This window comes from Equus asinus, chromosome 3, assembly GCF_041296235.1.
Source record: "Equus asinus isolate D_3611 breed Donkey chromosome 3, EquAss-T2T_v2, whole genome shotgun sequence".
Taxonomy (NCBI): Eukaryota; Metazoa; Chordata; class Mammalia; order Perissodactyla; family Equidae; genus Equus; species Equus asinus.
Genome location: NC_091792.1, coordinates 90006015 through 90023242, shown reverse-complemented (window position 1 = coordinate 90023242; position 17228 = coordinate 90006015). Strand labels below are relative to the sequence as shown.

The window sequence follows — 17228 nt, the reverse complement described above, 5'->3', positions numbered from 1 at the left end:
TCAATATATACTTAATAAAAAATTGGACTGAACTCTTATAGTCAGGAAGGAGATCAACATGTTCAATAATATTTTAGGTCAAAAGCAAGCCATGGTTGAATGAAGTTATTTGTAAGAGACAAGTTAAAACATGTTTGTAATGTTGGCTACATTACTATTTATTCAGTTATATATATATGTATGTGTGTGTATATATATATATATATATCTCAGTACTAATTCCAGGCACATTGACATATAGGTACTGCTTCCTCTAACAAGCTTTCTGTGCTGTTTAGGATTGACTCTGGAAATGACCGTGTTAGTGTACTGGTAAACAGAATTAGATTCCAGCTGAGAGAGGTTGGGGAAGTTATTAGCTGAATTAAAATATATTTGCTGTGAAACAGTCCAAGCATGGTTAATTGTTCTTGATGAATAATTAGTAGTTATTTAACATTTATCATGTGCTAGACCCTAAGTGCTTTTTTGCCTTTACTTATTTGATCCGCACAAAAACTCTTTGTCAGGTGCAACTACTAGCCTTTTGAGGAAACTAGGGCTCAGGGAGTATAAGTAACTTTTCAAGGCACTCTGAAGTCACACACCTCTTATGTGTAGTGCTGACTTCAGATCCACGAGAGTCTACTTTCCTAACAGTTGTGCATTCATTGTGTGTAAATCCCAGAACATTAACTATAATATTCTCTAAATATAAATGTAGTCTCATTATTTACCCAAGCTTGGTCATATGTAGGTATGGCTTTTAGACTTCTTTCTTCTTTTACTACTAACTTCTGTCTAATCTCTGGCCAAAATTCATTCTTTCTCTTTCTATTTCTCTTTCCCCTCTGTTGTCTCTTCTGGTCACTAAAGAAATAAGATCATGTCTGGCTGGGTCTCAAGATTATGTGTCTTTCTATGTATGTATCACAGCCCCTGTCCTTCCATTAGTTCAGACAAGGAACTCATCTGCTTCCCTAAATCCTGCTAGAATAATCTCTTTGAAATGTGTTCTCCTTCCCTGTTGTAGCAGTTCCTATTATCATGCTAATTTAGTACTGCTTACTCTCTTTCTCTTTTCACCTAAGAGACTGATTTATTCACATCTAATCAGGGGCAATCTGTCTTTGCTTACATGCTATCCAATCATTTTTAGTGGTCGCCCAAAGGTAGACATTTTTGATATAAGCAGTTATTTGTTTGGATTATTTTCTTGTTTATTTGTTGAAAATAACTTCATGCACTCAATGTGGCTAAGTTGTAGGCAAATTTAATAAGTTGTTAATTAAACATATCCAATCAATTATGTGATTTCTGACTCTTTCTACCTTTGGCTGACAATCTCATTCTCTTCACTGTGACCCATCACCTCTTGGTCCTGATCAGTCATTGTTTTGATGTATCTCATATTGTCCTCACTGACCATACTGGCTGAATTGGCTCTTGTCCATGTTTTGTGAGTGATTTATCTGTTAATGCCTCCATTAGTTCCCCATTCACTTAAGGGGAAAACAAGAAGACATTTTAGAAATGCATTTAAAGACATGTTACACCATAGTTAAAATAAAAGGGTGCTGAGATGTAAATTGCAGGACCTTTGTAATAGAGTCTGAATTGGAGTGCTTTTCAGCTGAGCCGTAACCACCTAACAGGTGTGAGCCTCCTTTAATCCTACATCTAAATGACATAATTAGATAAGTTTGATTGGGAAACTTCTTCAAACTATTATCTGTTTAAGTTTGGTAAAAATTGATCAATGCCATTTGATGTGTTTACAAACGACTTATTTGCTGCCATCGCTTTTTTTTTCCAAGTAATTTTATTGAGATCGTAATGGTTTATAACATTGTGTAATTTGGGGTGTACATTATTTATCAATTTCTGAATACACTTCATCGTGCTCACCACCAATAGTCCAATTTTTGTCCATCACCATACATATGTGCCCTTTTATCCCTTTTACCCACCCTCCCCATCCCTCTTCCCCTCTGGTAACCACTAGTCTGTTCTCTTTATCCATGTATTTGTTGTCTTCCACATATGAATAAAATCATGCAGTATTTGTCTTTCTTTATTTGGCTTATTTCACTTAACATCATGCCTTCAAGGTCCATCCATGTTGTAGCAAATGGGGCGATTTTGTCTTTTTTTATGGCTGAGTAGTATTCCATTGTATATATATATATATATACCACATCTTCTTTATCCATTCATCTGTAGAAGGGCACTTGGGTTGCTTCCATATCTTGGCTATTGTGAATAATGCTGCAGTGAACAAAGGGGTGTATAAATCTCTTTGGATCATTGATTTCAAGTTCTTTGAATAAATACCCAGTAGTGGGATAGCTGGGTCTTATGGTATTTCTACTTTTAATTTTTTGAGATCTTCTCCATGCTGTTTTCCATAGTGACTGCACCAGTTTGCATTCCCACCAGCAGTGTATGATGGTTCCCTTTTCTCTACATCCTCTCCCACATTTGTTGTTTTTTGTCTTGGTAATTGTAGCCATTCAGACTGCTGTAAGGTAATTTCTCACTGTAGTTTTCATTTGCATTTCCCTAATAATTAGTGATGTTGAACATCTTTTCATATGCCTGTTGGCCATCTGTATATCTTCTTTGGAAAAATGTCTGTTCATATCCTCTGCCCATTTTTTGGTTGGGTTTTTTTTTTTTTATTGTTGAGTATGAGTTCTTTACATATTTTGTAGATCAACCCCTTGTCAGATTAATGATTTGCAAATATTTTCTCCAAGTTGCTGGGTTGTCTTTTCGTTTTGTTCATGGTTTCCTTTGCTTTGCAGAAGATTTTTAGTCTGATGTAGTCCCATTTGTTTTTCTTTTGTTTCCCTTGCCCGAGTAGACATGGTATTTGAAAAGATGCTGCTAAGACCAATGTCATAGAGTGTACTGCCTGTATTTTCTTCTGGGAGTGTTATGGTTTCAGGTCTTACAGTCAAGTCTTTAATCCATTTTGAGTTAATTTTTGTGTATGATGCAAGATCATGGTCTACTTTCATTCTTTTGCATGTGGCTGTCCGGTTTTCCCAACACTATTTATTGGGGAGACTTTCCTTTCTCTATTGTATGTTCTTGGCTCCTTTGTTGAAGATCGTGTAGTTTTATTTCTAGGCTTTTAATTCTGTTCCATTGATCTGTGTGTCTGTTTTTGTGCCAGTACCATGCTGTTTTGTTTACTATGGCTTTGTAGTGTATTTTGAAGTCAGGGGTTGTGATGCCTCCAGCTTTGCTCTTTTTTCTCAGGATTGCTTGGGCTATTCGGGGTCTTTTGTTGTTCCATATAAATTTTAGGATTCTTTGTTTTATTTCTGTGAAGAATGTCGTTGAGATTCTGACTGGGATTACACTGAATCTGAAGATTGCTTTAGGTAGTATGGACATTTTAACTATGTTCATTCTTCCAACCCGTGAGCATGGAATATCTTTCCGTTTCTTTATGTCTTCTCTAATTTCTTTCAATAACGTCTTATACTTTTCAATGTACAGGTCTTTCACCTCTTTGGTTAAATTTATTCCTAGATATTTTATTCTTTTGGTTGCGATTGTAAATGGGATTGTATTCTTGATTTCTCTTTCTGCTAGTTCATTGTTAGTGTATAGAAATGCAATGATTTTTTAAAATTGATTTTGTATCCTGCAACTTGACTGTAGTTATTGATTATTTCTAATTGTTTTCTGATGGCTTCCTTAGGGTTTTCTATACATAGAATCATGTGCAAACAGCGAGAGTTTCACTTCTTCCTTTCCAATTTGGATTCCTTTTATTTCTTTTTCTTGCTTAATTGCTCTGGCCAAAACCTCTAGTACTATGTTGAGTAAGAGTGGTGAGAGTGGGCACTCTTGTCTTGTTCCTCTTCTCAGAGGGATGGCTTTCAGTTTTTCACTATTGAGTATGATGTTGGCTCTGGGTTTGTCATATATGACCTTTATTATGTAGGGGGACTTTCCTTCTATACCCATTTTACTGAGTTTTTATTATAGATGGATTTGGATCTTGTCAAATGCTTTCTTTGCTTCTATTGAGATGATCACGTGATTCTTATTCCTCATTTTGTTAATGTGATGTATCACATTGATTGGGATGGGGATATTGAACCATCCCTGTGTCCCTGGAATAAATTCCACTTGATCATGGTATACAATCCTTTTAATGTATTGCTGTATTCGGTTTGCCAATATTTTGTTGAGGATTTTTGCATTTATGTTCATCAGTGATATTGGCCTGTAATTTTCCTTCTTTGTGTTATCCTTGTCTGGGTTTGGTATCAGGGTAATGTTGACCTCATGGAATGAGTTAGGAAGCACTCCATCTTCTTCAGTTTTTTGGAATAGTTTGAGAAGGATAGATATTAAATCTTCTTTGAATGTTCCATAGAATTCTCCAGAGAAGCCATCTGGTCCTGGAGTTTTGTTTTTTGGAAGGTTTTTGATTACCGATTCAATCTCTTGTGATTGCTCTGTTCACATTCTCTATTTCTTCTTGATTCAGTTTTGGGAGTTTGTATGACTCTAGGTATTTATGTATTTTGTCTAGGTTATCCAATTTGTGGGCATATAGTTTTTCATAGTATTCTCTTATAATCTTTTGTATTTATTTAGTATCTGTTGTAATTTCTCCTCTTTCATTTCTAATTTTATTATTTGAGCCTTCTCTCTTGCTTTCTTGGTGAGTCTGGCTAAGGGTTTGTCAATTTTATCTTCTCAAAGAACTAGCTCTTAGTTTCATTAATCCTTTCTACTGTTTTTTTTTTAGTTTCTATTTCGTTTATTTCTGCTCTGATTTTTATTATTTCCCTTCTTCAGCTGACTTTGGACTTTGTTTGTTCTTCTTTTTCTAGCTCTGTTAGGTGCAGTTTAAAATTACTTATCACAGATTTTTCTTGCTTGTTGAGGTGGGCCTGTACTGCTATGAATTTCTCTCTTATGACTACTTTTGTGGCATCCTGTAAGAGTTGGTATGTTGTATTTTCATTCTTCTTTGTCTCCAGGTATTTTTAAATTTCTCATTTGATTTCTTCATTGATCCAATAGTTGTTCAGTAGCATGTTGTTTAGTCTTCACAGATTTCTGATTTCCTAGTTTTTTTCTTGTAGTTGATTTCTAGTTTCATAGCATTGTGGTCAGAAAAGAGAGTTGAGATGATTTCAATATTCTTAAGTTTATTGAGGCTTGCCTTGTTTCCCAACATATGGTCTGTCTTTGAGAATGATCCATATGCACTTGGGAAGAATGTGTATTCTGCTGTTTTTGGATGGAATGCTCTCTATATATCTATTAAGTACATCTGAGCAAATGTTTCATTTAAATCTACTATTTCCTTGTTGAATTTTGTCTGGATGGTCCATCCATTAATGTAAGTGGGGTGTTGAGATTCCCTACTATTATTGTGTTGCTGTTAATTTCTCCCTTTAGGTCTGTTAATAATTACTTTATGTACTTTGGTGCCCTTGTGTTAGGTGCATATATATTAAGAAGTGTTATGTCCTCTTGGTGGAATGTCCCTTTTGTCATTATATACTGCTCCTCTGTGTCTCTCGTTGTTTTTTTTTAACTTGAAGTCTGCTTTGTCTGATATAAGTATGGCAACACCTACTTTCTTTTCTTTGCCTTTAGCTTGGAGTATTGTCTTCCATCCCTTCACTCTAAGCCTATGTTTGTTTTTAGAGCTGAAATGTGTTTCCTGGAGGCAGCATGTTGCTGGTTCTTGTTTTTTAATCCATCCAGCTACTCTGAGTGTTTTGATTGGAGAATTCAATCCATTTTCATTCAGAGTGATTATTGATATATGAAGGCTTAATATTGCCATTTTTTCTCTTGCTTTATGGTTGTTCTATGTTACCATTGCTTCTCTTCCTTTATATTTCTGACTGCCTTTTCATTTTGGTGGTTTTCTGAGGAAGTTTTCTCAGTTTTCTCTCTTCTTGTGAATTGTGGCCCTGCTCTGATTTTTTCTTTAGTAGTTACCATGAGGATTGTATAAAAGATCTCATAGATGAAACAGTCCATTTTCTGATAGCCCCTTTGCTGCATTAACCGGAGCAGATTCCTTGCCTTTCCTCAAGTTATAATTAAGTCTTTCCATCCCTGTTCTCGTAGAGAGCTGCAGTTTTCTGATTTTATCTGTCTATTTATCTCCTTGCTCAAAGCTTTGTAGACCTTTGCCTTTTTGTTTCTAGTGTGAGGGCATCTTTAATTATTTCTTGTAGGGGAGTCCTAGTGGCAATGAACTCCCTCAGCTTTTGTTTTGTCTGGGAAAGCTTTTACGTCTCCATCATATCTGAAGGAAAGTTTCGTGTGATAGAGTATTCTTGCCTGAAAGTTTTTGTCTTTCAGTATTTTGAATATATCATTCCATTCTCTCCTAGCCTGTAGTGTTTCTGCTGTGAAATCCATGGAAAGCCTGATAGGATTTCCTTAGTAGGTTATTTTATTCTGCCCTGCTGCCCTTAATATTTTTTCTTTATCATTGGCTTTTGCCAGTTTTACTATTATATGCCTTTGGGAATGTCTTTTAGCATTGATGCAATTAGGCATTCTGTTAGCTTCATGTATTTGTAAATCCGGATCCTTCCCCAGGTTTGGAAAGTTCTCACCTATTATTTCTTTGAACAAGCTCTCAGCTCCTTTCTCCTTCTCTTCTGCCTCTGGAGTATCTATAATCCTTATGTTGCTTTTCCTAATTGAGTCTCATATTTCTCGAAGAATTTCTTCATTTTTTCAAATCTTAGTTCTGTCTCCTCCTCCACCTGTAGAATTTCTTTATTTTATCCTCTAAATCACTAATTCTTTCCTCCATAACATCAGCTCTATTTCTTAAGGAGTCTAGATTATAGTTTATTTCATTAGTTATGTTTTTCATATCCAGAGTTTCTGCTTGATTTTTTTATAGCATCAATCTCTTTGTTGAAGAGATTCATTTTATTCCTGAGCGCATTGAACTGTCTTTCTCTGTTCTCTTGTAAATTGTTGAGTTTCTTTATGATAGCTGTTTTGAATTCTCTGTCATTTAGGTTGTAAATTTCTGTGCCTTCAGGGTCAGTTTCTGGAGAATTGTCATTCTCCTTCTGGTCTGAATTATTACTGCAGTTTCCCATGGTGTTTGGCGAAGTAACTTTTTGGCAGGGCATTTGTGGTAGTATTAGTTCACAGATGCCACCTGTTACCACTAGGAGGAAGCAGGAGCAGAGTTTATGGCCCCACCCCATCTGCTGGATGCTGTGGGGGTACCATGGATGCTTGTGATGGACTGGGGAGCATTCAGGCACTGGTGTGGACTGTGCTTGGTGGGCAGGGTTTTTTCGCCGGACTGGGCTAGGACCAATCCTTGGGGCCACAGTGGGCTCCCCCTCCTCATTAGGAAAGTGATCATGAGTAGGCTAAGGGCTGCCATCACCTCTTCCTACAGTGTCCCTGGGGCATGTTCCTTCTTTCAGGGCTCAGCAGTACTATGAGCACTTGCACAGGCCTGGAGTGCACTTGCCCTGGTGTGTAGATCTGCTGCAGTCTCTTCTTGTGGTACTGCTGGGCCATTGTTCTTGGTGAGAAGGGCTTCCTCACCATGACTGAGCTAGGGCCACTCCTTGGGGCTACAGGGGCATGGTAGACTCCCGCCCCTGCTGGGAAAGCTATTACAAACGGGCTAAGGGCTGCCACTACCACCTCCTAAAGTCTTGCTGGTGCATGTTCTCACTTTCACGGTGCTTGCACCAGGTTGGAAAGTGTTCATGCACATGCTCAGGACTACTGGGGGAGAGCTGGGAGTGCTCACCTATCTCTACCACTTCCCAGAGGGCCAGTCTACCCACCCTTAGATATATAGCTATGTGTATCTCTCGGATGTCCTATTGTGTTGTATGGGCTTCCTCCATTGGTCAGTGTATGTGCATTTAGTAACAATGCACAAAGGGGAGAGACAAATGGAACAGCTCACTCTGTCACGTTGCTGACATCACTCTGCCTTCATTTTCTTAATGTTTAAAATTGTTACCTAGAAAATGTTTGGTTTCTGTGAGCCTTTCTTCTTCTTTTTATTTTGAGGGGCTGGGGTAGAGAGGAGGAAGATTGGCCCTGAGCTAACATCTGTTGCCAATCTTCCTCTTTTTGCTTGAGGAAGGTTGTTGCTGAGCTAACATCTGTGCCAATCCTCCTCTATTTTTATGTGGGATGCTGCCACAGTGTGGCTTGATGAGTGGTGCTAGGTCCATGCCTGGGATCCGAACTGGTGAACCCTGGACTGCTGAAGTGGAGCATGTGGATTTAACCACTATGCCAACGACTGACCCCTCTTTCTTCCATTTTAACCATGTATCAATAAATTTTCTTTTCAGTGTGGTCATTTAGGCTCTACTGGATTATTTTCTGAAATCTTTTCTGAGAAAGAATAGAGCTAGGACTGAATTTAATTTATGCAACATTCTCTACAAACATTTCAAAGTTTGAACATTGTTTCTAAATTCCAATAAAAACATACTTTGAGGAAGTTCATCATAAGGTGTTAGAATACTGACTTCAATTTATCTACCTCCCCCCTAATGTTTTTAGGTGATTTAGATTGGGGCGTATTTTGATAAATAGCTCATTTTCATAATCCCTGTATGTGTTCCACCACTTACTTGAATGCGTTTCATCAGAAAAGGAAGAAACTGAAAATCTACTCTGTTATCAGGCAGAATGTTGTTTCTTTTTGGTGTTGTACCTTCTCATCCTTAAAAAAAAATCACTATGAATAATTATTATGTCTGTTCTTGTTCATGCTGCTAGAAAGGGGCAGAGGTTGGATTTGAAACCAAAAATTTTCTGTGCTAATGGCATGTGTGTGTAAGAGGTATTTTTTGTTTATTTAGTTTTATTTTTGCCATAAAACACCACCAGTTTTGGGAGAGAGAAAAAGGATACCTAGGACTACCTCAGATGTGGGGACATCAGGTGACTCTTCACCATCTTTGGCTCATAGTGAAAAAATATGAGGGCTGTCCAAATTCTAGGAAGATATTTGAAAAATGTTGGAAAAGGAAAAGGTGAAGGAGTTTTCATTTAGTTTCTTTTACCTGCACAGACAGACATACCTGTTTGTGTCTATGGTAATCAGTTTCTAAGACCACAGCTCTGAAACCCCACAAGGGTGGGTGTTTTATGCCTTCAGATAATGCCTTTGGAATCATGGAGGAAAGTGTATTACTTCTTTAATGTATTTTACTTTTACTCTAATTTTAAATAGGTAACATATTGATCCATACAACCCCTTTAAACTAGAATTCATATCTTCTTCACCATGTCAGATAAGAAATTCGCCTCTAGTTTTATTCAGAATGGATCCACTATATGATGTTGCAGTCTGTTAAGGATAATGATAGTGTTTGCTGAGGTTGTAGAGATCACTGCATAAAGTACTTCCTGGGAGCGTTCTGTTAAATCCTGGTGCTAAAGAACAAAGGATACTGTTTCTTCAGTTGTGATCAAACGGAGTTTCATACCACTTCTAATAGGGTCAGTATCATCTGTGTAGCGGTATTGTTTACAAGTCAGTCTGATTTTTTGTTTACTTATACAGCTTTAAAGATATAATTAGAAGACAATCATCTTAGATAATGAATTTATTTTTCCAAAGAAAATAATATTTATGGTAGTAAAGGCCGTTGGACAATGGACAGATCTAGTTCAATCTGTATATTTTTAGGACCTGTTAAGATTAAAGTGGCTATCACTTCTGAACCAAGAAACATTAGGTGATGAATGAGGAAATATGTTTATTTTCTCTGATTTGGAAATTTATAAAAATATATGAAAAGATATATAGTTTGCTAAGGAATTAAAGGTAATTGTTAAAATTATAATAAATAAAATTAATGTGGTGTAATATTATATTTGTCTTTCATGAATTTTTGAAGTTGATGTGATGATATATTGTTTAATTCAACTTGTTCAGCATTACTGTTTTCAAATGTTAGCTATTTTTAGATTATTGAATGATTTTATAGTTTGAAAGACTTTCTTAACTTATGAATCTCTAAAAGTTGTAATTCAACATAAACTCAAAATTATAGCATTTGTTTATGGTAGTGAGACAGAAAATATGTTTCTTTATGTTTGAAATGCTGATGTGTTCAAGTTAAAACTTCATTTTCTGAAATGCATTTACTCTATATATACTAATTGTGTATTATTAGGCACTGATGTCTCAAAGGAAAGTAGACATGGTCTTTGCCATTAAGAAACCTAAGCTAAAATAGTGAAGTCAGATAAACAAACAGATGTTTCTTATGGTAATACTTGAGGATACATAAAGGAAGAGTATTACATTCACAGAGAGTGAGAATGGCATCAGAGATGGCATCCAGGAAGAGTTGATAGTATAGAAGTAGGAATATTGCCACATCAAAGTTATAGGAAGGGCATCTCAAGTAGGTGGACCCATGTCTGCAGATGCCCAGAAGGTAGAAATGAACACAATATGGCAAGTAGTAATCAGTGCAATTAGCAAGTGAAATGTGAGGAGGGGAGTATTGAATCTGGAGATGTAGAAAGCATCCAGACCTTGAAGAGTCTTTCTAAAGAATATGGATAATTCCAACCTATAGATACTTTATTTTTCTCTTGTTTAGCTGGAAAGCTCTCAGTAGGAAATAAAGAACTTCACTTAAAAGACTATCAGTAGACAAAGTGAAATCTAAAACATGTTTATCTCTAATAGATTTTATATCTGCTCCATGTCGTCCCATTCAATGTGTAAATATCTCTTAGTATCTATGATGTTTTTACTTAAATAAATTAGTACAAATATATTAGTAGCCTGAATATATTATTTTACCCAATGGAAGTCTGGTTGTTTTCATTAAGTATTTAGGAAGAGAAGAAATTGTTGTGACATTTTTTTCTGAAACTTTTTCGTTAGTTAAATCCTTAGAATACTTGCTAAAGAGATATGGAACTGAGTCACGCTTTCATTTTTAAATGCTGGTACAAATGCAAGAAATACTAAAAAAAGGTCAAGAAATATTTCAATATACGTAAATTCTGAAGATATTTCAGTAATAATGGTAAATATCTTGACATTAATGCATTGAAGGCCATAGGTTCACCACCAGCTGCAAATCATTATGGTTGATAATGTTCTAATTAGAGTAAAATTCTTCACCAGGCATTGAATGGAAAGAAATCTTGCATGTAAATGAAATACCACAACAGAGAATGATGTTAATTAAAGCATTATTAAGAGTGAAATCATGAAAAAAATGTATTATCTTTTGTATCCACTTTAGAAAATCTAAGCTGGGAGGAAAATGAGATAGTTCTAATTTGTGAAAGATTTCAAGAGCTAAAATGTCTTTGTTTATATTTTAAGCTTTCTTCTGCCAAAACCTTATAAGAGTACTTAAATATTTTGGAAATGGTTCACACATAGTTTGATTCGAATTCCAATTCTGTGAGTACAACTAAAAATCGGCCAGTAAAGATCATACAATGTAAATCTGTTAGATTTTATATCATTTGGAACAAAATATCAAATATTTATGAATGCATATTTGAAAAAGAAAATATTTTACATCTTTGTCACATACTTCTTCAGGGACATGAAGGTGTTTTGTATGATCAATCTCATAATATATCTCTAAAGATGATAAAATGGAGGCCTTGTCATTTTATGTAGTTATTTGTTATTGTTTAATTAGATAGTTTTGGTTGCAAAAAACCAAAAATATGAAATAGTCTCATTCAAGTTGACAAAGAGAGTGTGAATAGTATGGTTAAGGAATTAAGTGAAATTTAGAAGCAAATCAAAACAAAACAAAATTGGAACCAAATCATGGCACATTATGAAAACCAGTGAAAAAGAGCACTTACCAAAATAGCAGGATTAACCAGGAATCCCTGATGTGGAAGCATATCTAGGCCTTCAGTGGCACAAGCACTTGGCTCTTTACTCTAGTGAAAGCAGAATATGCCATGATGATTCTGAGATGACCTTGTGGTTAGATAAGGCTTAGTTTCTTCTTATTCCTGCCTTACCACTTGTTAGCTGAGTGACATGGACAAGTTACCTTTCTACTGTAAAACGTCCATAGTAATATTATTTACTTCTACAGTTATAAGCGTTAAAAGAGATGATCTGTGTAAAAGTGCATGGTACATCATAGCCTTTTCTCCTCTTCCTTCTTTTTTTTCCTTCATCATCAGTATCCTGACATTAACATGGTTCATAAATTTTCTATGCTTCTGCTTCTCTCACTATGTATTCTCACTTGTCTCCACATTACCAGTTGAATTAGCTTTCATTCAACTCATAGCTGTGGTTTCCTTATAACTTCATCTTGTTTATAACTCTACTCTAAATCCTTTGTGGTGTGGTTTGGTTTCCTCTGCCAGTGGCATGATTATCTCTAAACTTCCTGAATCAAATTCCAAGAGGAAGAATCTGTCCCAATTGGTTTTTCTTTGAATGGAAATTTTAGTGTCAGGTCATATCTTAGTCTAGTCTGTGACTCTGTGAAACGCAGGTCATTAACTTGAGTTCCATGGTACATCTGGGCTGGCCAACAGAGGCAGTGGTGGGGCGTTTTACCCAGAGGACAATGATCATGCTGTCACATGCCTACAATCACTAAATAAATAGACATAAAAGTTAAGATTAAACAATTTACCAAATTATAGAACCATTGTGAGTAGTAAGGCTGGGTCCTAAATAGTGATCTTGTGTCTCCCAATCCAACAGTCTTTTGAATAGACTTTAAATATTCTTGGTAATCTTGAAATTTTTGCATCGTTACAAAATTTCTATGCAAATTATTGGATAATTTTGCTACTTATAAATTCAGAGAAATCCTTGAGTATCAGAATTTTATTTATTGTTTTAATATAGACTAAATTCTATTCCATGTCTTGAAAACCAATATTTTTTCAAATGTCTTGTTTCTAATTGAATTCTATTGACTTGTTATATTTGTTTCAACTTTTCTTAGGTTGCTAAGTTGGCTATCACAGTGCAAGCCTTGGAGTCCCAATGGGGGACTCTGGATCAAGACGATCTACCCTGGTCTCCCGGTTGCCAATATTCAGAAGAAGTATCAGCAGAAGACATGATTCTCTTCCTTCTTCACCCTCCTCCAGTAATACAGTTGGTGTCCACAGTTCCTCTCCTTCCAGCACTAACTCAAGCTCAGGTAGTACAGGTAAACGCAGGAGCATCTTCCGTACTCCTTCCATTAGCTTCCATCATAAGAAGGGAAGTGAACCTAAGCAAGAACCTACAAACCAGAATGTTAGTATTTCAAATGGTGCTCAGTCTGGTCATAGCAGTATGCAAAAACTGGGTTTGGAAGAACATATTAAAACCAGGGGAAGACATTCTGTTGGTTTTAGTAGCTCACGAAATAAGAAGATAACAAGATCTTTGACAGAGGATTTTGAAAGGGAAAAAGAGCACTCAACTAATAAGAATGTCTTTATAAATTGCCTAAGTTCTGGCAAAAGTGAGGGGGATGATTCTGGATTCACAGAAGAACAAACTCGCCGTTCCGTTAAGCAGTCAACAAAGAAGCTGCTTACTAAATCTTTTTCATCTCACTATAAATTTTCTAAGCCCGTTCCACAGAGCCAATCCATTTCATTGGTACAGCAATCTGGATTCTCATTGGAAATTACACAGTACCAAGAGAGGGAACCTGTGTTAGTAAGAGCTTCTCCATCTTGTTCTGTGGATGTAACAGAACGGGCAGGAAGCTCTTTACAATCTCCGTTGCTTTCTGCTGATCTTACCACAGCTCAGACACCTTCAGAGTTCTTAGCCTTGACTGAAGATTCTGTGTCTGAAGTAGATGCATTTCCTAAAAGTGGAAGCATGGCATCCCACTGTGACAACTTTGGCCACAATGATTCTACCTCTCAGATTTCTCCCAATCCTGCTGCTGTTACAAAAACAACAATAGATTTTATGGGAACTCTTCCCTGTGCAATTTTGTCTCCTGGGAAATACAGGTTAGAAGGTCGATGTAGCACTGAATCTAATTCCTTACCAGAAACCTCTGCTGCTAATCAGAAGGAAGTGTTATTGCAAATCACTGAACTACCTGTTATGAATGGGAGTGAATCCGAGACTCATCTGTCAGCAAATATGCAAAGAGAACATATGGTGTTACAAAATGGTGAAACAATGCTGGCGACAAGCTCCCCAAAGAAACTTGGATTTTATGAGCAACACAAAGCATTAGCTGAACGTGTTAAAGCGATCCATCCTATTTCAGATTCAAGGATAATACCCTCTTCTGGTGATCATCATGTTTTTAGCAAAACATCATATGGCTATGATGCAAATCCTGCCAAAGGTATGATGATTTTCTTTGTATAATAAATGATATGAATTATGATTTTCGTTGTAATTTATTCAATTTTCATAGTCCATTTCATGAATGGAAACTACATTTTCTTTATTTTTCACTTTCTATTATTCTTAGCTATTTATAATTTGTTTTAAATCATTTCTCTATTTAATTTTAAACTTACTTCAATTGTATTATGCTGAAAATGTAATTCAGCAATAGTCCTCATTTTTCTTAGTTGTGTCATCCAGATTCTGACCCTCAGAAGAAAATAGAAGGAAACTAATTTTATTTGCAGTGTGGCTTTATCTAAAATAAGGACTATCTTTTTTAGAATTTATGATAGAGTATTGATATTTCTTAGTTAATGAAATGGATATATTCTAGCTAAAGTCATTATAAAAGAAATTTGTATAATTTAAATTGTATTTCCTATTTTAACAAAGCTTGCATTATTGAATAGGATGCGTGTTTTGGTACCAATAATCTCTGTCTCTGGATATGATAGAATTGCAAGCTTTAAAAATACTGTCTTTGAAGCCTGGAGACCCTGGTTCTAACCTTGCCTCTGTCACTAACTACCTGTGTGACCTTGGGTACCTTCTCTTTGGTTTAAAGAAAGGGAGAGGAGAGGTTGAATTACTCCGATCTGTTATTTAACAGAAAACTTTGTTATTTAATATAAAATTCAGCTCAGGAGAATTGTTGAATAAATACCACCTCGGGCTGTATTTGACATTATTTTTAATTCTTTTTCCTCTACTATGATTACTACCACTGCTGCTGCTGTTGCTATTGCTACTGTTACTAATTTTTCTTCCAACCCTGAATGATTATGTCCCATTTACTGTTCTGTGCCCTTTGGGTGCATTGATTTATGGAATCCTGAAGTGACTGAAATCATTGCTATTATTGTAACCCACTTTACAGGCAAGACAGTTGGAGCACAGATAGGTTAAGTAATGTGTCAGAAGTCACAAAGTTAGTAAGGAATTGTTTGGGATACAAATTCTATGAGGTAGACACTAGTAATTTCCCCATTTTACAAGGGAGAAAAAACTGAGACCTAATTATATGGCTGGTAAGTAACAGAGCATTACATTACTCAATTACACTGAGTAACCATCTCAATCCAAAGCTCAGACTCGTAATGACTAGGTTGTGCTATACACCAAGACCCTGGCTGTTTCCAAAACGTTAAGAATAATACTAAAATATTAAATAAAATTGATAATAAGTCAAATTATATGTTATAATGTCACGAATCATAAGATTATATGATTTATGTAACTAGTCCCTCCATGAATATAGAAATTTTAAAGTTTTAAATGCATGAATTAATTTTCTAATTATCTTAATATTTTTCACATTTGATACAATATCACTTTTGCCCATCTGCCTACTTTTTTCATTTTGATCTTGTGAGCCTTGTTTGTACTTTTGGCTTTAGCTATACCTGCTTAATTCTTTGACTCTAGTATAATGATAAGAATGATGATGGTCATCCTTTTGGTATGCTTAATGTGTGCCAAAAAAATGTGCTACTTTGAATCCTTTGTTTTATTTAATCCTGACCAAAATTTTATGTGGCAGTTATTGATAACTATGGTTTAGGATTAAGTTAAAAAACTTTAAGAAATCACATTGTTAGCAAATGGTGGAACTCAGATTGGAATGCAGGCAGTTTTTAAAAGAAATAATATAAAAAATGGAAAGAAATATAATTATACTAATTATATCTAATTCTTATTTAGAAATGATGACTTGCCTCAATGTCAAATTGAATACTGTATATATTTATCTCTATGGAAACCAGGGAATGACCAACAATTATCTTGCTGACTGTTAATCTGTTGACTGAGATCATAATTGCAAGCCATTTAACACATTAAACTAATTTCACTGAATTTGACAATGTGATGCCTATTCTTGGACATGAGCTGCTTGTTCATGTAATCTACAACTCATAAAATAGAAATAGGCAAATAAACTGGTCGTGTCAACAAGGTAAAGATGATAGCATACTATCCTTCGTTTTGTGACATTCATCTGATATTCATAAGGATTTTATAATTTGTAAGTTTAAAGTTTTAAAGCCAGTTAGGAAATTTATTTTGTGCAAGAAAGAGTTGCTAAATTGCATAATATTAAATTTATTCTATATTTATTATGAAACATGTTTAAGCTAGTATTTAATACACATCTGAATCTATTAAGTGTGCATTTCTATCAAAATTAATAATGGAATGTTTAGCTCTCTGGCAATTTAATTTCTATTCATTGGCTTAAAAACTTACTTAAAAAGAACTGCTATATGTTGGCCTAAAACGTAATAGCCAAAAGTCTTTAAACCGATAGATCAGCCTAAATAGAACAGTTCATTCATTCATTCAACAAATATTTGTTTTGGCACTGTTTCAGGCACTAAGGGTACAGCAATGAACAAAACAGCCATAAATTTCTACCTTCGTGAAGATTACTTTCTACTCTGGATACCCAATCAACATATAAGTAAATCAATGTCAGATGGTGATAACTACTGAGGATAAGTTTAAAGAAGAATAAAGGATTAGGAAGTAGGGTGTGATTGTAGTTTGTGTTTTTTTCAACTTTATTGAGGTATAATTGACAAATAAAATTGTAAGATATTTAAGGTGTACACGTGGTGATTTGCTATATGCACACATTGTGAAAGGTTTCCCCCAAATCGAGCTAATTAACACATTCACCACCTCACATTTACCCTTTTTTTTGAGAACATTTAATTTCTGCTCTCTTCGCAAATTTCGAGTATACAACATAGTGTTATCAGCTGTGTCACCTTGTAATACATTAGATCCTCAGACTTTACTTATCTTATAACTGAAAGTTCCTACCCTTTTATCAACCTCTCCCTATTTCCCTCAAGCCCCA

The 17228-nt window shown here is 35.4% G+C and overlaps 1 protein-coding gene across 7 annotated transcripts in view; it reads left to right on the top strand.

The window, feature by feature from the left end:
- CCSER1 (coiled-coil serine rich protein 1) overlaps window positions 1–17228 on the top strand; it is a 1220070-nt gene that overhangs the window by 128848 nt on the left and 1073994 nt on the right. For all 7 annotated transcript variants that reach the window (XM_070505367.1, XM_070505366.1, XM_070505369.1 and 4 more), the window contains one exon: window positions 12960–14321. In XM_070505367.1, coding sequence (XP_070361468.1) covers window positions 13001–14321 — 1321 coding nt within the window. In that variant the 5' untranslated portion in view covers window positions 12960–13000. The remainder of the gene's footprint in view (window positions 1–12959; window positions 14322–17228) is intronic.